This window comes from Magnolia sinica, chromosome 4 (genome assembly GCF_029962835.1).
Source record: "Magnolia sinica isolate HGM2019 chromosome 4, MsV1, whole genome shotgun sequence".
NCBI classification, from domain to species: Eukaryota; Viridiplantae; Streptophyta; class Magnoliopsida; order Magnoliales; family Magnoliaceae; genus Magnolia; species Magnolia sinica.
This window is the reverse complement of record NC_080576.1, coordinates 34697117-34719972: the sequence shown is the minus strand read 5'-3', so window position 1 is coordinate 34719972 and position 22856 is coordinate 34697117. Positions and strand designations below refer to the sequence as shown.

The following is a 22856-nucleotide window of genomic DNA, read 5'->3' as shown; positions in this document are numbered from 1 at the left end:
GCCGAACTATCTTGATTATACACTTTCTTCAAATAATCCCACATAGCTTTGGCTGTCTTATATGGTCGTAGATTGAGAATAATGGCGGGATCCATGGAGCTTAATATCCAGCTCATAATACAAGCATCCTTTGCCTCCCATTGAACAGTCGTTGTTGGATCAGTGGGCTTGATGTCGGATCCATCAATATGCCCCCATAATTCCTTCCCCTTAATATAGATCTGGAATTGAAATGCCCAAGCAAAATAATTTTTACCCAAAAATCTGATGCACACGAACTCAGATTTCTCCATAGGCGAGTTGTAAACAATATCAAGAAGAAAGAGAATCGGATCAAGTGAATTTGATGCTGCCCAAGAATGCCACAGAACCAGCGGTGAAGAACCTCCACCCCTTGCCAAGATCCAACTTTAAAAAAGCCAAGAATTGGATAATATGAAAATACCCAAGAAGACGACCTCTTTATGCCCAACGAAATCACAAATCGAATAAAGATTGTTCTAAGACGATGGCAAGAGATCGGGCTCTGATACCATGACAAAACCACAAAACACAAAACAAAATACTACAAACACAAGAAGAATGTTTGTGGTGAATTTTTCTACCCTCAACTGAGAGCTTTTCTGTCCATAATATAGATATTCTATAGCAATCTAGTTCCCCAATTTAGGGGTCAATTGCATCAATCTAGATCCCCAATTTAGGGGTCAGTTACATCAATCTAGATCCCCAATTTAGGGGTCAGTTACAGCAATTTACAACAACAGTAATTTACAACAATTGGTCAGTTATAGCAATCTACAGTAACAACAATTTACAGCAATCTAGATCCTTTATGTTAGGGGTCATATCGTTGACATGGCCCACTTGATCGATGGATATATCTAAAACATTCACTTGGGAAATAATGATTTGATCAATTTTCGAGCATGGTTGGGTGGAGCCCACGCCCAACCAATAATTTTCAGGTTCCTGCTTGGCTAGGCCAATGAAATGTGGCCCAGCCCAGACTCGTCCCGTTGCCACCCCTAGTCGTAGATGCCCCTATGGGGCTCGTTCCAAGCGTTAATAACAAAATTTGTGAACCCTGGTCTGGCCGTTTATAAGGCTATTGAGCCTTTAAAATTGGACGGGCCCGGCCCATGACCCTACACAGGCCCGAGCCTGACCCATAGCCATACCCAGCGGAACCCACAAACCTGATAGGCGGACTTGTTATTCATCAGCTGGTATGGAATGGGTAGGATGCAACTTGATCTTGTATGTGTGAAGTCCATGGTTTGGTGATCCAGAATGTTGATCTGTTGGGTCCAATTGTGGATGGTTGATGCTCCAAAGCCTCTAGTGTTTTGGATTATTTTCCCTTGAATGAAGACTTTGCTGTATTTTCTGCCTAACTGTTCTATTTTCAGGAGATTGATCAAGGGAACAGGATCTTCCAATTTGGAATATTTTGTTCTTGAGGCATACCCCTAGCCACAGTAGGGCCCATTAGATTAGCAGTTTAGATCGCTGAACTGTTCTCCTGGCATGAAATCGATTACTCTTGAGGCTTTCTGCATGGATGGGGTATTCATGGTTGATTGATCCAGTGTTATTTGGTTGGTACCGCATCGATAGACACTAGTCCAAGGATCACAAATTATCTGACTGGAACCTGGTTAAAAGCGAAACAGGCATTGATCCACACCTAACTGTAGATCTAATCCGCCACCTGATGATCCATTGATGCGGGCTCCACCAGATGGATAGACCAAGTAAACAGTTCTTGTGTGGGGTCCACTGTATGGAAATGTCTCATGCCACAATACGGTGTGGAGTCTTCCACACCGGGAAACAATGGATGGACCTAAATATCGATGGCTCATAGTTTCAGACCACTCCGATCAGACAATCGTTATCATCTAGTTGGTGGTCTTCCAATGGACGGTGGAAAGAAAATGGTTAGTGTCAACATTTAGCATGAAGGGAAATCATTGGTCACTTAATAGACCTTTTTGCAAAGCCCAAAAATGCACCTCTACATGTGGCAGATTCACCACCTGTGGACATCCGAGCTGTGCATCAGATGGTCCCCTGTAGATGGCCCCACTGTTGAGTAGACCAGGCTGGTTTTCGGGCCAGGCCATCTACAAGGAGGGGTGCTGCAGATGCACTTCCACATGCTGTGTATTCTTTTTTTATTTTTTACACACACACCCACGCACGCCGTAGTGGGATTTCACCACCTATGGGTATCGACCCCAAGACCTTGTGTTGAAACTCCTCAGAGTCTACTACTGAAGTAAGGACTCAAACCCCTGAGAGCATTATCTTCAACTTATTACAAACCATCTGAGAGCATCATGTGTTATTGGTTTTAGCATCTGTATTTGTAATACATTGATAGTATTTGCAGGAGGAGGTTCAAGCAAGAAGAAGAAAGCGATCATAGGAGGTGTTGTTGGAGGAGGTGCATTTGTTCTGTTACTTCTATTATTCATATTTCTTCGACGATCAAAGCCTAAGAAGCCACAGAAAGGTACACTACAAAAAGAGCTACATCTTTCATCAGTTCTATTCGTACTTCTCTACTTTATAAATCCCTTGGATGAAAATCCTTCTTGTTTTGGACCCAAATAGCAATTATGTGCCATCTGCTGCATATCAAATAGCATTTCAAATTCAACGTGTTTGGGAACTGAATTTCAGCACCTCGTGGAGCACACCAATTATCAGTTTTCCATCCAATGATGCCTCTCCCATAGGTTGCATTCCAATCAGAGTCAAGTTTAAATCAATGGTATTTTGATTTGCTGGCTTATCTGATGGCCAGTAAATATCTTTACATCCAAAAGCGGCCAGAGGATTTTAGTCAGGTTGCTTTTTATGGACCTACAGAATCCACTTTCTGAAGTGGAACGAGATCATGCTCATCTTTTTCTTCTTTTGAAACATTACTACATAGCAAATACAATAGTAGAATACTACCTACTTGACAAGGGGACTCCATAAACATTACCGTCTGTGTCAGAAACGTCAGAACTTCCATTACAAAATTCATAATGTACTTCCCTACTTGTTTCATAGCATTATTTATATACTTCTTATACAGTTCATAGGGTAGGAAACTCCAATTTGCCTAAAAGAGGAAAAATAAAATGGTTAGAATATTTTACAGCTCTCAACCATAAGCTGCCCTCACTGGTTAGGAATGGAAACATCCTTCTAATCAGTGAAGTGTTCTTACTTTTTATTGACACTCAATATGGATTCTTGTTGATGTTCTTCTTTCTTTTCAATCTTATCTTCAATCAGAATCAGTTTTCCTGTCAGATCATGGTTCTGTGTCTGGTTTCAGAATGCAGTTCTCCAGGGACCAAAACTGGACTGGATCAACTTGGCTGAGTCAACTCAGTTTCGGCTGTCTCTAAAATGAGAAGGCCTCAGGTCCAATAGGTTGGACCATAAATTACTGTCCACCTAGTGGTAACGTCCAACTTGTCCAATAGGTTGTCTAAACAATGAGGATCACCTAGTGCAGTAATCAGCCACATCCACTCATGAAGTGGGCAACACTTGTATTTTGTTAGCTGTCAATGGTTAGAATTCTGTTGCCACGCTGTGACCACCTGGTAAATTGATGGGGCTGATTTTTGCACCTCTTGGAAGAGTTGGATGTTGTGTGCGCATGATAGGATGTAAATCATTGGGTGGACAGAAAATTATGGTCCAACCCCCCATTGGACTTGAGACCACCTCATTTAAAACCAAGCTATAGATTGCTACGAAGTAAATTGTCAAATTGAAAATTGTTCCTTTTAGGAGCACTGTCCGCCATTGTTTTAAATGGTGAATAGCATGTAGCATAGCGTTCACCCCTTCGAAGCATGAGGCGTGAGCTACATAGTGTATAGCATAAGCTGCATGCTACTTCTAGATTTTTAATCAAGTTTGCACTTGGTTGCACTAATTTCATGATATTCTGCACCAAATTAGACTGATTAATAATGAAATTTAAAAAAAAAAAAATCATGATATTTGGCGTAATCAAACACGGAAAGGGCGATGATTAAGTATAAAGGTAAAGAAAGAGCAACAAAACTGATTTAATATTGTTACTTGTATTATTTTACTAAAAGCATTGACAAGATTAACTAATTTTGATTGAAAACGGAAAAATGTAACCAATCATTGAAAATATTGATTGATTTTAATGTTGTAGAAAAAAATAACTTGTAATGCGAGCTACGTTGTGTATGGTGTAGTCTATCTAGTGTGTAGCGTATGCAAATTATCATGTAACGTAGACAAATTATCACGTAGTGTCAGCTATATGCAACTTAAGCTATTTTCATGAGCTACGTAGCGTAAGCTACATGCTACATAGCATAGCTATTTAAAACACTGCTGTCCGCTTATACCTTGGTCAGACCAGTCTCTTTTAATAAATAAATTTAAGATAATAAACAATGAGAGGGACTGAAAATTGTTCGTTTGTTTTCCATGTTTTCATTTATACCATTTACAAAGTTATATTGCTCGTTGCTATTGCCTAGTTTTCAACTTGTCTAACCTCTTGAACAGCTGATTTTCAGCTCTGCTAGTTTTAGGCTAGAGGTGCAATAAAATTTCTCACATGATCTATGTAATATGATTGTTTACACAGGAGACATATTAGGGGTGACGGAGCTGCAAGGCCCAGTGAATTATCACTACAACGATCTTAAATCTGCCACGAAGAATTTCAGTGAAGAAAATAAACTAGGAGAAGGAGGGTTCGGCGATGTGTACAAAGTAAGGTCCCTTGGTGGCAGTTTTTAAAGTGTCATCTATTGCTGCTCATTGACAGTAAAAAATTTCATACATGACAATGCAGACCAAAAATAGCAAACTGGAACCTCTCTCTGTTACTTCAACTATAAAATTCTACTAGTTTATATTGAACTCTTTGATCTTCCATGTATAATTTAATGAATTCTCTTAAAATTCCCATTCGTTCATCCATGGCAGGGTGTTCTAAAAAATGGGAAGATAGTAGCTGTCAAGAAACTTATGATAGGACAGTCCAGGAGAGCAAGGGCAGACTTTGAAAGTGAGGTCAAGCTCATAAGCAATGTTCATCACCGGAATCTTGTCCGTTTGCTTGGGTGTTGCAGTAAAGGCTCAGAACTGCTGCTTGTTTACGAGTACATGGCAAATAGCAGCCTCGACAAGTTCTTATTTGGTATCATCATCATCCCAACTTTGCTAAAATAGTAACTAGGCTGTTAGTTTTCTGTTTGGTTAGAGTGGAAGGAGTTACCAGCAGCTTGATAACGCTTTTCTATGAAAAATTGTTCCATAAATCATAGCCTACTCATCTTAATTAGTTTAACAGTAAGCTTCATTCATAAGTAATAGTAGTTCTCTGATGCACCCTGTTATGTGCATGTGGTGCCCATGGTGCGCTGATCTAGACCATTAATCTGTTGAACTCCAGCATGGATGTTAGATGCCCCACAAATTTATCTAAATCAACGATCCTAAGTTCCTACCCCTTCTATGCATATCCTACATCTAGGTGTTTAAGAAAAAAAACTACAGTGACAGTCTTGTTCAAGTGCCAAGGATTGAATGGCCAAGAACTTCAATCTTCAATACTTTTGGGGCCGTCCCTATTGACAGTGGGGTCCATGAAATCAATAGCTTGGGTAATCAAAACCATGGATCCCACTTGTACATGATGTAAATGTCGGATACATGTCATCAGGATGTGAATGGTGCAATTGCAACCTACTGAGTCTCAGAAACTACAGAATAGATTGGCCGAAATTAGTTCTTTTAATATGATGATCATGGTAAATGATGTTTTAAGCAGGTGGAGACCTTTATATGTCCACTTGGACAAGGCCCAAAAGTAGAATGGCCATTCAATCTGTTGGAAAGAATGGGTTTCAGTCCCAAATGACTGTGTTGGTGCATCTTGACTGTTTGCATATTTTCTAACTATTGCAGCCTTGGAAAGTTTGAATGGGTTTACACTCTAGATTCCAAATGGAGAAATGAGTGCATTGAAGCAATCCTTCAACCTGTACTAAGTCCCAATTAATGCGACCCTTCGAGAGCCCGTTGGCGGAGTTGTGTCATTGATAGGCATGTCCACCAGGTGGCACTATTCATGGATTGTCAACTACAGTAGGGCACTAATTTCCTTAAAAATGACTATGGTTATGTCAAAAAAAGAAGAAGAAGTGACCATTAGCTTGGATATGATATCCCTTACAAAAGTTATTTTATGCCTATCCTCAATAGGGTAAATGGCTGACTATTATTTAATTTTTACACATGCATCACGTGTGCCCCATGTACAATGCATGCCAATGTGCCACAAATGAGGCCATCCATCTTCATGGACCCCACGTCCCACATCCAACCTTTGAGTGCCCCCACATGTGCCATGGGTGCCAATATGCCCACACATACATCCACATGTTCCACCAGCCCACCTTACATCCTCAAGCACACTACATGTGCCACCGTACATGTTTAAGTGCTAAACATGCGCCATATGTACCACTATCAATCTAGATGCAGCCTGCATGTCCACATGTGCTAATGTACCAAGGAGCAGAATCATCACATGTACTCACTACAAGAAAAGGGGGTTTTAGCTTTGGTTCAAAACTATGGCTAAAAGGGTTAAAAACTGAGGCTAAAGCCTTTAGCCTCAGTTATCCAAACCGAGGTTGAAACCCCCGTGGCTAAAGGCTTTAGCCTCAATTTTAGCAACCGAGGCTAAAATGACATTTATAGCCTTGGTTCTTTAAGTGAGGATAAAAACCTTTTTAGCTTCAATTTTCTTGAAACAAGGCTAAATCAAAATTTTAGCCTCCATTGTTTTCAACTGAGACTAAATCCAAATTTTAGCCTCAATTACCTTAAACCGAAGCTAAATCTATTTTTAACCGCGGTTCTCAACAACCGAGGCTAAAGTCTTTAGCCACGAGAATTTCAGCCTTGGTTCTCAACAACTGAGGCTAAATCCAAGCCTCGGTTACAAATTGATGCTAAAAGTGTTTAATTTTTAAAAATATTTATTTAAACTACTAATCCATTCATTCAATGCACTCATGAAACAATCAATCATGAAAGCCATAATACCAACAAAATAGTTAACAACAGTCTACTTAAAGTTTTCAAAACAAACACAATCAAACTGTTACACAACATTAGGTTTCACAAATATTTATATTCTAATCTCTTCTATAATCTCTTTTTCTTTTTCTTTGACTTTTCCTGTATCTGTTTTGAATCATCCGGTCTTTTATTGACATTTCTTTCATCTGGAAGCTCTTGTAAAAGGGTTTCTATAGCAGCATCAAATTTCTCTTGGGCATCTTTACCTGCTAGATCCTCCGAACTTTCCTGCCAAAGGAAGATACCCACCAACAACATTTAAACTCAAACTCAATGAAGCGATTAAATTAAATCAATACAGACCAACAAGAACTTCTTCACTAGGAATAACATAATTCCCCGGTAATCAATGGCAGAGATGGCCTCAAGCTCACGTTCTAACTGCTGCATGGAAGCAAGATTCTGCATAATCATTGCATCGTAGCTACCCATCTGCAGGACAGCAACCTACTAATGAGACATCACTAAAATGCCATTTCTGTATTAAATATTCAACTAGAAAAAACTAACCTCCGTATATGAAGGCTACTTTTGATTTTCGATTACATCTAATACAACATTAGGCTGCGAATTAGGCAACCCAAGAGTTTAGCACTTTCTTCTCTGCATTTGCTATCTGCACTGCTTAAATAGCAAGAGAAAAGTTGTGATCTGAATATTTCAAAGATAATGGTGTGAAACAAATAAAAGGGCATCCATTTCCCCATAAATCAATAATATTACTGGAAAGTAGATATCTTTCAGATTACCTTTGCTCAAGATGCATCAACAATTGTATGAGATGGCGACGAAGTGCAGGCAGAACATATGCTGGATTCTTTTCAAACAATCTGCCAGCAACTGATATAGCAAACTTTCGAACATCAAAATCCTATCACATGGAAAAGAAGAAGAAAAAAGAAAGATAGTGAACATGCCCCTATGTTCATAAACATTTTTCAAATAAAGATAACAGTTCAAATGCTCATAGAAGAGCCATTGGCAGGTTATGCCAAAAATTATACCTCATCATTTAGAGCAACAAAGATAGCACTCAAACTATCAGCCTGTGCCAAAAATTCATCGAAACCTCCATTTCCATGCAGAGATAGAAAGACTGACTGATGAACACTAACATCAGCATCTGCAATGGCAACAATTAGATGTTTCTCCACAATTTGCAGAAAGCTCAGAATTAATGATCAAGATGTACAAGCAAGACCATTTTGCAAATACATATTTGATTCATAGAAGAACCTAAATAGAAGCATAAAAATTTACTTCACATAATCTTGCAAAGTTTTCATGACTTCGAAAAAAAAAATCGAGATAAAAATAGTACTCTAAAAAGCACGGAAGGCTGAGACATAACCGTGAAATTACAACCACACATTGCCTGAAGAAAATTTGAAACCTTAAAGTAGTAACAACTGGACAATATTTCAGGTAAATTTGTTGAAATAAATGGTACATTAAAAAAGGTGGATGATGTTACTTTATAATTCTACAAAACTCCCACTTGTTTCCTGTTTTCACAGGTTTCTTTGGAATGTCCCGAAGTTACAAGGACTTGACATGATTAGTGGAGTTGTATCCATCAGAATAGGCAGTGTGGGGTTTCTTCATGATAAGAGGATTGAAGTCAGGTTTGAGATGATCAGAGAGCGATGCCCCCAAGAAAGCTGTGTCCTTAACCATTGCATTCGGTTTCACCTGCAAATTAATGTATTAGTCATAACAAGAAATAGAAAGTGATTTGGTTATGGTGTACTTGCGTGAGAAATTATTTTCAACTGCACTTGTAATAAGTTGAACCCAAAGAAAGTTGGTCTTTGTTGGGTGTTGAAAAAAGTCGACGATAATGTGTATCGTACTGAGTTATAGAAAGGCTTAGATATTTTAGTGTTGTGGACTTTTTGAATTTCATGAAGACGTCAATAAAGTGAACTCACAGATGAATATGTTCCTCTGCCATCCTGACTATTGTTGACTTCCATTACCGTTGCCTCTGCTCTACCTGAACTGAGCTCTGTTCGGTTGTCACGAGTGTGGAGAATCTGAATTTCTTCATTGCTAGCTGCAGCTGTTCCTGCCAATCTTGGAGGGAGAATGTTGACTTTATGGATCGAGGAACCCTCTCTAAACAGTTGTTGGACCCCAGGTAGCCATCCTTCCCATCCTCCATCACGTTTCTCTCCAGAGTAATTCTTGGTGTGTTATCTATACTTAGTAGTAGAATGACACACCATTCCAAGTGATTTGACCTTTGGTGTTGCAGAACTTCTTGTGGAAAGTGGATGTTGTGTTGTAAAGGGAAGCCGAATGAGCCACAAGAATAGTTTGCAAAACAGGATGGATTGGACTCCACTAGAAACTCAGAATGCTTTTACATAACTTAGATTCTTGACATTCTTGACACTAGAAAGAAATGTGATCACCATTGGATTCAACCACATTTTTAACAGGCACCTGACCTCTTGGAAGTGGAGCACCTGTTAAAACATTCTTGTCAGTAAGAGCTGGTAGAATAGTATCATTAAAGAGTTAATAATCAAAACACTGGCAGAACCATGAATCACGAACAGCTCCATGGTTTATAAGATCAGCAAAAAACAGGCAATTACTACATTTTTAATATTTTTGTTGTTGCATAAGTGGACCAGCAGAAGTGGATGAAAGCTGCACAAAAATCTGTGGGCCAGTAGAAGTGGATGGACAACAAGCAAACTTGCTTCGAGCAGTACTGAGGACTGCCTCTGCCCACTAAATAACTAAAATCAGCATCACTAATCATGAAAATTCAAACAGTCAAACTTATATCTCCTAGATTTTTGTGTGCACAAACAGATAGACATGAATAAAGAATGAACAATTAATATTAATAATTGGGGGTTGTTTTTTCAATCCTTAAAATGTCAAATCAATGTGTTCCTTGGAAGTTAAAAGACCTCAACATGGCTGTGTTGGGTGTCAATAGAATCAATATCAAAGCAAAAATTATATAGAATTCCATGACATGATGGGGTTTTCATCACACCAGAGGTTGGACCAAAAGGAAAAAGAACAAAATTGAAGCACAAAAGATGTTTTACTGGTGCACAGTTTAGGACAGGAATCATCTGAGTAGCCTTACCAATCCGGTGAATATAAGCTACTGCTGATTCAAGGAAATCGTACCTTATGATGCAGTTGATGCCCCTAAAGTCCATACCCCGAGCAACAACATATGTTGCAATTAAAACCCACGTCTTACCAAATTGAATGCTCATCAACATGTGATTTATATGCTAGAGCCCTAGAATATGTATAGCTTAGCCTGCCAGACAAACAGACTACAAGATCTGAATCATGATCTTCAAGCCATAACTTCAATTGCCACAGTAAAAAAATGAAAATCAAACAAAAACATGCTTTACTTATAAACAAAAAGCAGGAGCAGGGAATCACCTGTTTTTGAAAAATAAGAAGTTGAAAAGAATCAGGAATTGTGCTTTGTTTCCCATGTGTGTGGAATTGTACTGTGTGTGTGAGCATGCACACACTAGTAAATTGCATGTGCATCACACATGGGAATGCCTAAACATTTTTTCCTACATAACTACAAAAAAACTAAGTGTACACTTACAAGAATCTAACAGCAATTTGGTTCTCATAGTTCAAACCATCAGACATTCCTAGATCTCCAAGTTCATTAGCAAACAAAGCATGAAGCAAAAAAGTATGGCCCACCTTTTTCCAATCTGCTACCCTCATTTCAAGACAGCCCTTGGATTCTTTTGCATGTCAAACACATAAATACACATAAAGACAACTTGACCTGAAAAAGAAAGGACCAACTATTCAATGACAGTGAACTACAAACTCATGAAATGTAATAAAACATAAATATATATGTAAAAGATCACACATAAATGAATCTCAGCAAAAAACTACCTATTGATTCTTCGGAACCTTCGACTGAGGTCCCTCAGCCTCAGGTCTATCCCTAGGAGTGGATCCTGAGTCAACCTCTACATTTAGTAAATTGCCCGAAGTTTGGTCTGTTGCAGCCAATGAGTTCATAGTATCTCTCATCCATGCCATCATCTGCTCTGTTATTCGCTTTGTCATTCGTGCCAGCTAAGAGAACTCTTAAAACATTACAACTTTATAAGGAATCCAAATTCGAAGGAGAAAGTATTGCTCAACACATTACCTTGACTTTTGCATCCAGCTCTTATCCATCACTTGTATCCAACTTTGAATAATGCAACACTCTACCCAAAATTCATGTCAATCCACTGTAGTTATTACTCTACTCAACATTGGTCCTGCTACTATCTTATATTCTAGTATAAATTGGTCGCCAAGGCTTCAGGACTCCTCTAGAGTCACCAACACATCCCTTAGCTGCTACTAAGGGAGCATGACACCTAATTAAATTACAAAACCCCTAAACATCCACACCATGAATGATTGCCATCTCAAAAAAAACTAAGTGTACATGTGGTAGCTATGTGACATTGAGGTAGCTACCAACATGTAAAAACGATCATTGTAACAATGCTCTAATGTACGATGAGGATCCAGATTTCTTGTGCAAGACTCGGTCAAGACAAATAAAAATAAAAGTAAAATGAATTATGCATAAGCCTTTTTATTTTTTAATAACTGTATGGACTTTTAGAGCCAATCTAGGTGCATGCAAAGTCATGTAGTGCACATGCCATCCTGCATAGACAACATGTAAGTAGTTCCTCAAGCACTATTACACTACCATAAAGAGAAAAATCAGTACAGAGTATATAGTTAATGCAACAGTTACCTAAGGATAGCCTATCATGCTTAAAAGGCTAAATAGATCACCATACATGTTAAAAAGGCTTATATGACAGTCTCAAATGTATCCTCAAACTTGTTTATAGAATGGAAGTTCCATGGAATGCCACTCAGGCTGGTCCCTTTTGCATTTCTCAGAAAACAAAGTAATGGATTTGCAAGTGCATAGCAATCTGTCTTATCGTATGTATTCAACTTTAAGTCTGGCACAACTCATCTCTCAATGTACCTCTTATAGCACAGACGGGTCTTCAGAAAATATAGATGAAAGTTTGATTAGTCTATCGAGTCCACCTTGGTTGACTTGGCATTCATAGCAATATAAATCATCATCAACATTATTATTATTGGCCTACAACAAAAATTATAATAACTTCAAATAAAACGAAAGCTAAAACATTGTGCTTATAATTAGTAAAGCCATTCATAGCAAGTAACTTAAAACATTGTGCTTATAATTAGATTTTTGCCGGGTTGGCATGTAGAGCCATTCATAGCAAGCAACAAATTTTTTTTCTTTAATTTTTAACTTTTTTAATTTTAATTTTTACAAATCTGATCTAAAAGCTTAGAATGACAATAATCCAAGTTAAAGATATGATGGCGCTGGAGCAGATTTTTCAATCCTTCGAGCTCTTTACAATGTGAGATTTTTTAGGAAAGCACTAATCCGTTTATCTACAGATCTAGATAACAGGGAGACTCAAAATTTTGGGGAAAAAAAACGATAGATCTTGTTCCAGTACTAAGATCTGAACCTAACTACCATCAAAAACCAAATTCTTCTCTCCAAGTTCGAAAATTTAGGGTCTCATATAGGAAAAAAATGTATACAAAGGATAGAGAAAAGATCATCAAAATGAAGAAAATGAAAAATAAGAACAACGAGAAGTATTTCCAAAGAAATTCGTAAAATTTCAAGTTCCACTCTCTAAATTTCCACTTCCAAAGTCACAAATCAACAGAAACTCAAAATAGCAAAAAAAAAAAAAAAAAAAAAAAAAAAAAGATCATTGAAAGAAAAAAGAAAATGAGAAATCAAGAGCAAGAGTAAGCAAAATTTTCCCAACATTTTAAAAAATCGGCGAAATTTCCATGTGAAATCTCCGTTTCCAGGGTTTCAACTAGAAAAAACTCGAAAACATGCTAAAAGAATCAAAATCTGCAAACAAGGAAATCGCAAAGGTCTTTTTTATGGGAATCCGACAGAATTCCACCAAAATAAAAAATAAAAAAAATCTCTGCATTCCTCTCTAAACAAAACGATCTAGGGTTCTCGATCGAGAAAAAATAGAAAAACAGCAAAGAAATTCCAAACTAATAAAGAAAAACGAAATTGAGAGCTAGAACATTCGATCTTCGACGAGATTTAATGAGAAAATGCTAGAATAAGAGCAATACCGACCTGCATGTCCAAGAAACAAGAATTCTAAAGCTCCTTTCGCCATCAATCAACGAAATGGTTGGAACTGAAGAAAGAAATAGCGATTTCCGAGCAGAAATCGAGAGAAATGAGGGTTTTGGGAGACTTGCTTGGACTCCCTGACACTACGTGAAAAATAGAAAAAAATGACAGATTTAGAGACGGTTCTGGACCGTCTCTAAAATTGCTTGGTTTAAAGATGCTTTAAAGACGGCCGTAAACCGTCTCTAAAATTTTAGACGGCCCCTGACCGTCCTTAATATTGTCTTAAAAATTTGAACATCCACAAATCATTTAAGACGGTCGTTGACCGTCTTATATGCGGCCATCTGAGACGGTCATTGGCCGTCTTTTACTTGTAATTTGAGACTGTCAAAGACCGTCTCTATTAGAGACGGTTCTTAGCCGTCTTATAGCCCTGGTAAAGACCGTCTCTATTAGAGACTGTCCTAAACCGTCTCTATTGGAGACGGTTAAGGACCGTCTCTATTAGAGATGATCCTAAACCGTCTCTATTGGAGACTGTCAAAGACCGTCTCTATCAGAGACGGTCCTAAACCGTCTTATAGCCCTGTTAAAGACCGTCTCTAATGCTCAGGTCAAATTTTAAGAAGCTAAAAAAAATTATGAATTTCGAAAAAAAAAATTAGTTGAGAAGCTTAGAAAAATAATTAAGAATGTTTAAGGAAATTTTAAATTTTGCAAAAAAACTGTAATTTTATAAAAATCTAGATTTTGAAAAAAAAAAAAAAGAACTTTGAATAATGTTGATAATTTTGAAAAAAAAAATTTGATAAAAAAAATGGTATTTTGAAAAAGAAAATTAAAAAATTAAACAAAATTGTGAAAAAATTGATAAATTGTAAAAAAATATATATTTTTTAAAAAAGAAAACTAGATTTTGTATTTTTACAAGAAAAATTAAAAAGTTATATAACAAAAGTGAGATTTAAAAAATGATATTTTGAAAAAGAAAATTTAAAAAATTAAACAAAATTGTGAAAAAATTGACAAATTGTAAAAAAAAATATTTTTAAAAAAAAAAGAAAACTTTGTATTTTGACAAGCAAAATTAAAAAGTTATATAACAAAAGTGAGATTTAAAAAATGATATTTTGAAAAAGAAAATTTAAAAAAATAAATAAAAATGTGAAAAAATAGACAAATAGTAAAAAAATATATATTTTTAAAAGAAAACTATAATGCTGATAATTTTGAATATAAAAAAAAAAGAAGAAGATTTCGATAAAAAAATGATATTTTGAAAAAGAAAATTTAAAAATTAAACAAAATTGTGAAAAAATTGATGAATTGTAAAAAACAATATATTTTAAAAAAGAAAACTAAATTTTGTAAAAAAAATGTTAAATTTATTTATAATGAAAATGATATTTAGTTAAAAGAGTAAAAAAAATATACATTTTGAAAAAAAAATGTTAAATTTATTTGTGAAAAATAAAATTACTAAATTATTAGGCACATCCACTAATTGAACCTTTAATCGTTTTTGGACAATATAATAAGTTCAAATTGAAGAGTAAATAACTTCAGATGTTTAAATCAAATTTCACTGAAATTGTTGATCAATCTTGTATGCCCAATATCTTTCTCATATGTAGCATGATTGAGGCGAGTAACTAGTCAAATTGAGAGTATTAATCACTAAAATAGAGCGAATGGACTAGACATGTAAAATGGGCCAAATATTCTGGTTAGAATTGTGACCCAACTTACTGACTTCGTGAGAACCTAAGAATTGATGTTAGTAAGTTTTGTGGGCTCCATCATGATGTGTGTCGAACATCAGCACCGTGGATTTGATGTGTCCCCTTTAGGTTATGAGATATCTCAAAAATCATCGGTAAACGAAACTCAAGTGGGCCATACCATTTAAAACTATGTGAAGACATCTTAAAAACTATAAAAGCATTTGGTGGGGCCCACATGAGTTTTGGATGCGGTTGAAACTTGGTCTGACCCCTCATCCAAGTGGGACACACATAATGAGTGGGTTGGATATGTGAATCACATTTAGGCAGGCCCAATATATGATTATGAATGTTTTGAGGAAACCTTTCTCCACTACATTTAAGTGAGTTACTCGTTACCTTTACCAGAGTAAACTCTGTGGGATTCACCGTTATTTATTTATTCTATCCACTCCATTCATCCATGTTAACAGATAATTTGAGGTCTAAAGAACAAAAAGGAAGCATATCCAAAGCTCAAGTGGACCACACCACAGGAAATAGTGTGATTGAACCTCTACCATTTAAAATTTCTTGAGGGCCATAGAAGTTTTGAATCAAGCTGATGTTTGTGTTTTCTATTCATTTATATATTTTTGATATTATGAACAACCTTTAACTGTTTTTGGACAATCTAATCAGTCCGGACATGAAGAGTAAATAACTTTAGATGTTTAAATCAAAATTCACTCAAATTGTTGATTAATCGTGTTTGCCCAATATCTTTCTCATATGTAGTATGATCGAGGCGAGTGACAAGTCAAATTGAGGGTAATGATTAGTAAAATAGAGTGAATGGACCAGACATGTAAAATGGGCCCATCATGATGTGTGTCGAACATCAACACCGTGCATTTGATGTCTCTCCTTTAGCTTATGAGATATCTCAAAAATCATACGTATACGAAACTCAGGTGTTGATTACCATTTAAAACTATGTGAAGACATCTAAAAAAATATAAACAGTACGATATTGGATGTCATACCATTTTGGGGCCATAAAAGTTTTGGACCAAGCTGATTTTTGTTTTTTCCCTTCATCTGGCCCTGTATGACCTAATTAACATATTGGATGTCAAATAAACAGTACAGTAAGCCTTAGGAGGATTTTAATGATGGATATCCAATTACTATTGATTTCATGTGGTGTGGTGCACCTAAGATTTCTGTGGTGGGGTCCACTACAGATGTTTATCTGCCTCATTCTTTAGCTCATGACGTAAAATGATATCTCAAAATGGATGGACGGTGTGGATATAACAAATATATATAGTGGGGCCCACAAAACTTGGTGGATGTTGGTCGGTGCTCTATGGGTCCCACCATGATGTATGTGTTTCATCCAAGTGGGACACACATAATGAATGGGCTGGATCTATGAATCACATCTAGGTGGGCCCAATAAATGATTATTTTTAAGGTCGTGGCCCACCATGGAATGGTGCATCTGACTGATGGGGCAAATCCAAAGTTCAAGTGGACCCACCATAGAAAAGAGTGGGATAGTGACACCCACTATTGAAACCTTCTTAGGTCCCGCCGCGATGTTTATTTGAGATCCAACCTGTTTATAAGTTAATACAGACATGGATGCAGTTGAAAATTGGTTTGACCCCTCATCCAAGTGGGACACACGTAATGAGTGGGTTGGATATGTGAATCACATTTAGGTAAACCCAATATATGATTATGAATATTCTAAGGAAACCCCTCCATTATATTATGTGGTGTGACCCACATTTAGGCTGATGTTTGTGTTTTCCCTTCATTCATATTTTTTTGATATTATGAACATGTTGGATGATGCTCTGTGGGCCCCGTGGCTGGTGGTCGATGTATGTGTTTCATCCTATCCGTTCATCCATTTTTACTGATCATTTTATGGCTTGATCCCAAAAAGAGGAGTTACCCTCCATTAAAATATTCATAATCATTTGTTAGGCCCACCGAGATGTGGTTCACAATCTAGCCCATCCATTATGTGTGTCCTACTTGGATGAGGAGTCAGACCAAGTTTCAAATGCATAAAAATTTTAGGTGGGCCCCACCAAGTGCTTTTATATGTTTTAGGCATTTCTTCACATGATTTTAAATGGTATGGCTCACCTAAGTTCCGTATACGGCTGATTTTTGGGATATCCCATAATTTAAAGGGGGTCCATCAAATGCACGGTGTTGATGTTTGACACATGTTATGGTGGGGCCCACACAGCTTGACCTTTGTGTTTAATCCAAGCCGTCCCCATGAGGTCAAGCTGTGTGGGCCCCACCATGACATGTGTCAAACATCAACACCGTGCATTTGATGGGTCCCTTTTAAATTATGGGATATCCCAAAAATCAGCCATATATGGAACTCCGGTGGGCCATACCATCTAAAATCATGTGAAGACATGCCTAAAACATATAAAAGCACTTGGTGGGCCCCACCTGAAATTTAGATGCATTTGAAACTTGATATGATCCCTCATCCAAGTGGCACACACATAATGGATGGGCTGCATTTGTGAATCACATCTAAGTGGGCCCAAAAAATAGTTATGAATGTTTTAATGGAGGGTAACCCCTCTCAACTTTTGTATGTGGTGTGGCTCACACAAGTAATAGATTGATTTGATTTTTAATCCCTGGGCCCACCATGGGATGGTGCATCTGACTGATAGGGTAGATGTTTGACACGCATCACGGTAGGGCCCACAGAGCCCGGATTGATCACGGACTAAATTTGGGCGCGCTTTAAAAAACAGAGCCGCGCCCAAAAAAACCCCTAAATCCCAAATCTCTCCCTCCCTCTCTCTCGCTCTCGCTCTCTCTCTCTCTCCGTTCCCTAACCCACATCTCCTTCGATCTCTTTCTCTGATCCAAGCTTTAGGGTTCTCTTCTCTCTTTTCTTATCTACATGGAGAACGCCAAAGAATCTAACCATGGCAACAAACCCAACGAAGAAAACCCTAACCCTAACTCCGAGTCCGAACCGGAACCCGAATCCATCCCCTCATCTCGACAGCCTTCCCGCGCGCCCTTCACCAGCCTCAGCTAAGTTGATGCCGATCTGGCCCTCGCCCGTATACTTCAAGAACAGGTTCGATCCATTATTCTGTTTAGGGTTTGGGTTTTCTTAAATCAGCTCCTTCTTTCATTCTCTGTCTTTTTTGTTGATTGGGTTTTGTTGCTTATGGGCCAGGAAAGGGCGTATATGATGCTTAGAATGAATGGCAGTGATGGAAGCGATTATGGAAGTTCTGATAGTGGTAGTTATGTTTATGAAGATGAAGCTGGTGATGATCCGAATGATGATGGGAATGATGCTGGGAGCATTGATGATGTGAAGATGCATTCGATGTGCATGGACGAGCCCCGAGTGAGGATGAATTGGGTGTGGAGATCGACCCGTCAGTGTTTGATAGTGATGAGGCATATGCGAGGGCCCTTCAGGATGCAGAGGAGCGAGAAGTTGTTTTTTGCTTGATGGCCCTTACCGGCATCAATGTTATGAGTTCACTCGAACTATGGTATTTAAAATTAGACAAAATCTGGTTGGATTGCATGGCATGAATTTCCATGACTGCTGCACTACACTTGCATTGGACACCATTAGCATCTAAACCGTTTGTGGGATGGGTTGTACTATGGTCGGGCCTTTGTAGATGATATCACCAATTGGGTTGTCTTATCTATCCTATCTGATGACTTCTAAATGGATTATATCATGGGAAAATCTCGCCAGTTGGATCTGTAGGATAATCCAATCTGTGCAATTTGTGGAGACTGGTCTATTTATTTGGGGGCCCACTCAATTCAAAGTATCATCATTGTTATATTTGGGCCTCTTTCAACTTCCAATTGTTATGTACAATTGCAGTTCAAAATATGGGTCTCAATTTTATTAATCAAAATGATGAATGAATAACAATGGAATGGAGCATGTAATTTTATCTAAATAGCGATTTTAAAAAACTAAAATTTATTGACAGCATGAGATTGAAGGAGTTTACTAGCTGCTATGGTCTTAAGATAAGCTTTTGATTGTGTGGGTGATTTGAAGTTATTGACCATGATAAATTTATCATGCTAAAATTTGCATATTCAATGTGTTCAACATGCAGCTATTTCTCATATGCTTCTCATATTTGCTAACCTTTCATTTGCAACTAGTCCATGATCAATGTTGGTGCATGCGTATTAATTAACTAAGTATATTCTTATATGGGAGATTGGTATATGAGAGGTAGATGATGCATGGGAACCAGATTCTTTATGAAAACTTTCAGTTTCCTTTAGATCCTACTCCATCTATCATCTATTACTTCTGGCAGCCTTTTTCAAAGTCTTCACGTCTTATGACTGCAAATTCCATTAGACAACATAGCCCACTGGATTATTCAAAGCACCCTTTGGTGATATTCCTTCTAAAGCATCCGGCCTCTATCATTATAGAAGCCAATTTTGAATAACAGCTATGGTTTTTGGCTAGGACAAACTGATGCAAAAGAGTTTTAAGGTCCTCCAAATTGCAAAATCAAATGAGTAGAAAAGGAGTTGGTTTAATGACCTCCACTCTTAAACACTTGATTCACATGTTCATCATTATTTTTCATTATTTTTCATTTTCCTTTTAATTTTTTGATGAGTTGGGTATGCTGGAGTTTTCTTCCATTACAGTATGTTGATCGAATGGCTTTTCATTGACATATTCTTTTTGGAATCTGTAGTGTATGCTACTGTATTTTATTTTACAATGCACCCTTCTTGATGAACGGCCTAGATCTTTGACAAGTGTTGTTCACCTAGATCTGTTTTCCTTTCAGATCTTATTGTTTGGAGTTTTGATTTTATTTATTTATTTTCTTTCTTTTTCATTTCAACCATCTCCACTGTATTGAAAGGCAAAGGAAAGGCCCTATTAAGGCACTCTGGCTTGATAAAAGTAGTTGAAAACATCTTTTTCTTAATGTCTTTAATCTTTTTCATGGCTCTTTGAATCCTTTGATTAGAAATAATATAAGTTGACAGTTGTTGGTATGGGTAGCTAACATTAGCTGGTACTCATACCAGCAGCAAAAGGATACAAAAACCAAGAAGAAGGTTATTACAAGGATGGTTTTATATAGCACACTTTACCTAGCCAAGGGTTTGTGACAACAAGCAACTCTAATAAGACTTTTGTAGATATTGCTGCATAAGGAATATGATATTCATTCATTAAGCATGAGCTACCATCTTTGAAACTGAATCTGTCATTAGTTTCTTTAAAGAAGGGGGGTTGCCTGTGCTAGAGTGGTTCTTTAATCTTTTTTTTTTTGTTGATTAGTTTTGGTTCTTTCATGGTTTTAAGGGAATGGCATTGTGAGTTGTTTGATGCTTTCTAGGGAACTAGATGGTCATGATCTCTCTTTTTGGGTTCTTTCATAGATCCAGATAAATAGTTCTTGGTGGAGTTTTCTAAAATTCTTTTGGGAAGTTCTTTTCTGGAGTTTCAGATATAGTTCTCAAAAGAAGCTTACCAAGATTTTAAGTTTGAAAGAAGCTTACCAAAATTTTCTTCTTCTTTTGAGTGTGGATGGTTGGAATACATGTAAAATCATTAAATGTACAAATGCATGCCTTAGATAAGATTTTTGCATCTCATTTTCTATTGTTTTTATATTTTATTTTTAGCTAAATTTTCAAATGAATGGTGTTAGTTCATAAAATTCAGAAAAACGAGTGTTTGAACTATAATGGTGGTTGTTGGGAAGACGAGGTTGCCAACATTACTGGTTGCAAGGTATTAAAGGGTACAATTAGCCCAGCATACAAGTTGAGATGTTTCCATTATGCTGATAGTTGCTTTGTTTCTTCAGGATACATTCCGTGGAAGGGTGTGTGAGTATCCGTTGGTTCAGGAAGTGTAGTTTAAGGGAGATGTTTATAGCAGTTGTCAAGGTAAACCTCTCTCTCACTCTCTAGGGTATATCCTATCTCTGTATCTCACACACACTTTCTTATAAAAGAAAGTGAGTTTTTAGGTTGTAGAAGGGTGTCCTATTTCATGGGATTGCTACTTACTGGTTTTACTTGTTTTCCATTACTCTTACCACTATGTTATATGCAGGTACCTATGGTCTCCTATATATTTGTTGTATATGATTACTTGGAACTGAATGTGTAAGCCTTCATTACTAGCTATAGTTGCTAGATCCATCTATATGATGGATGAATGGAATGGTTTATTTGAATGTAAAACTGTCATGATATGTTCGTGTGATGTCTGGACAGTCTCTGTAGGTATTTCACACCCTTTTATCATGCTTATCTGCAAAATGCACTTATCCACAGTGCCTTCAAATTGATTTTGATATATTCTTTGGTGACATCAAGATCTTATATATATGGCTTTTATCATTTATGCAAAACACACTTATATATAGTGTTTTCAAATTGATTTTGAAACCCAGCATTGTTTCAAGAAGAACCTTCATTTTGTTTCATGAACAGAGGATGGACAAGTGATGAGCTTTTTTGTTGTACTAGAAAGAAAATTTGTTAGGAGATGTCTGAGTGAGGCACATGGCATAATTGTAAGTCCATCTCTCCATATGTCACATTGGTTATATATGAAAAGATCATCAACTATCTACCCTGTTTCAATCTAGAAAAAAAGAAGCAGTATTTGGTCTAGCTGGATGTATCTGACTAATAAATTGGACCTTACTGATAAATTGGAAAATTTTTATTTAGTAAATGTTTTCTTGATGTACATGTACTGTACTAAACCTAACCTTAACCTAAACCTAAAACCTAAACCTTAACCTATAACCTATAACCTAAACTTAAACCTAAAACCTAAATGTATTCTCAAATCCCTAAACCTAAACCTACACCTAATCCTAATCTAAACTCCCTAACTTGAAAACCCAAACCTAAACCCAAGCGTATATTTGAATTTTTTTAAATGCACCAACCAGAAACGATTTGAGACGATGTTCAATGATACTTTGTTAAATATGAAATTTATGACCTTTAGTAACTTGGTTAATTAAAAAGAACTACGTAGTGGCTTGATCCCAATCTGACTTTTTGGGTACATAGGCAGCCGTTCGTAATGTACTAGAATATTGGTGCAACCACAAATCTTTTTTCTCCTTTGAATTGTAACAGACTATATCGGTTGCATTTTTCTCTGTCATACAGGTTGTGGCTATCAAAGATATAATATCACCTCCTTATAAGGAAACATTTAATAATGTGTACAGGTAAATTCATTTTTTCTTATTCCTTATATTGTTTCCCAGTTATATTTGTGTTGGTTTCAGAGTACAAGTAGCAATAGAAAGTGTTGGTCGATTGTGGCTTATAGACAAAGGGATGAGTAACCAATAATACGAATATGAGAGGTCTTCTCCAGGTATCCAGATGCTTTTAGATATAATTATGTTATTTTTAAATGTATTAGCTTGAAATTGATGGAGCAGACCCGGATGTGCGTCGGAGCTATCCGGATGTTGAGCGGGGGTCCCTGAAAGATGGGAACCGCTGTTATGACCATGATGAAGCTGTCCATTTTCTATGGACAACATTGGAGTGGCCTAGCCATTTGGACAGGCCATATTTATGTATTTAATCGAAATTAATGGAGCAGACCAGGATGTGTGGCGGAGCTATCCGGATGTTGAGTGGGGGTCCCTGAAAGATGGGAACCGTTGTTATGACCATGACGAAGTTGTCCATTTCCTATGGACAGCATTGGA

The 22856-nt window shown here is 37.1% G+C and overlaps 1 protein-coding gene and 1 long non-coding RNA gene across 4 annotated transcripts in view; one reads left to right on the top strand and one right to left on the bottom strand.

The window, feature by feature from the left end:
• Nucleotides 1-22856, top strand: part of LOC131242997 (cysteine-rich receptor-like protein kinase 2) — a 50163-nt gene that overhangs the window by 5294 nt on the left and 22013 nt on the right. The window contains exons 2-4 of the mRNA XM_058242041.1: nucleotides 2399-2521; nucleotides 4649-4776; nucleotides 4993-5206. Coding sequence (XP_058098024.1) covers nucleotides 2399-2521; nucleotides 4649-4776; nucleotides 4993-5206 — 465 coding nt within the window. The remainder of the gene's footprint in view (nucleotides 1-2398; nucleotides 2522-4648; nucleotides 4777-4992; nucleotides 5207-22856) is intronic.
• Nucleotides 7233-11205, bottom strand: LOC131242998 (uncharacterized). Of its 3 annotated transcripts, none has more exons than XR_009169799.1 (5): nucleotides 10763-11205; nucleotides 7908-8029; nucleotides 7669-7779; nucleotides 7462-7590; nucleotides 7233-7386 (listed from the first exon to the last, which is right to left on the bottom strand). It is a non-coding gene; the product is annotated as an uncharacterized LOC131242998 (long non-coding RNA). The 3 variants fall into 3 exon arrangements; XR_009169800.1 differs by lacking the exon at nucleotides 10763-11205 and adding exons at nucleotides 8163-8281; nucleotides 8633-8750 and having other exon boundaries at nucleotides 7233-7590; XR_009169798.1 differs by having other exon boundaries at nucleotides 7233-7590; nucleotides 10763-11198.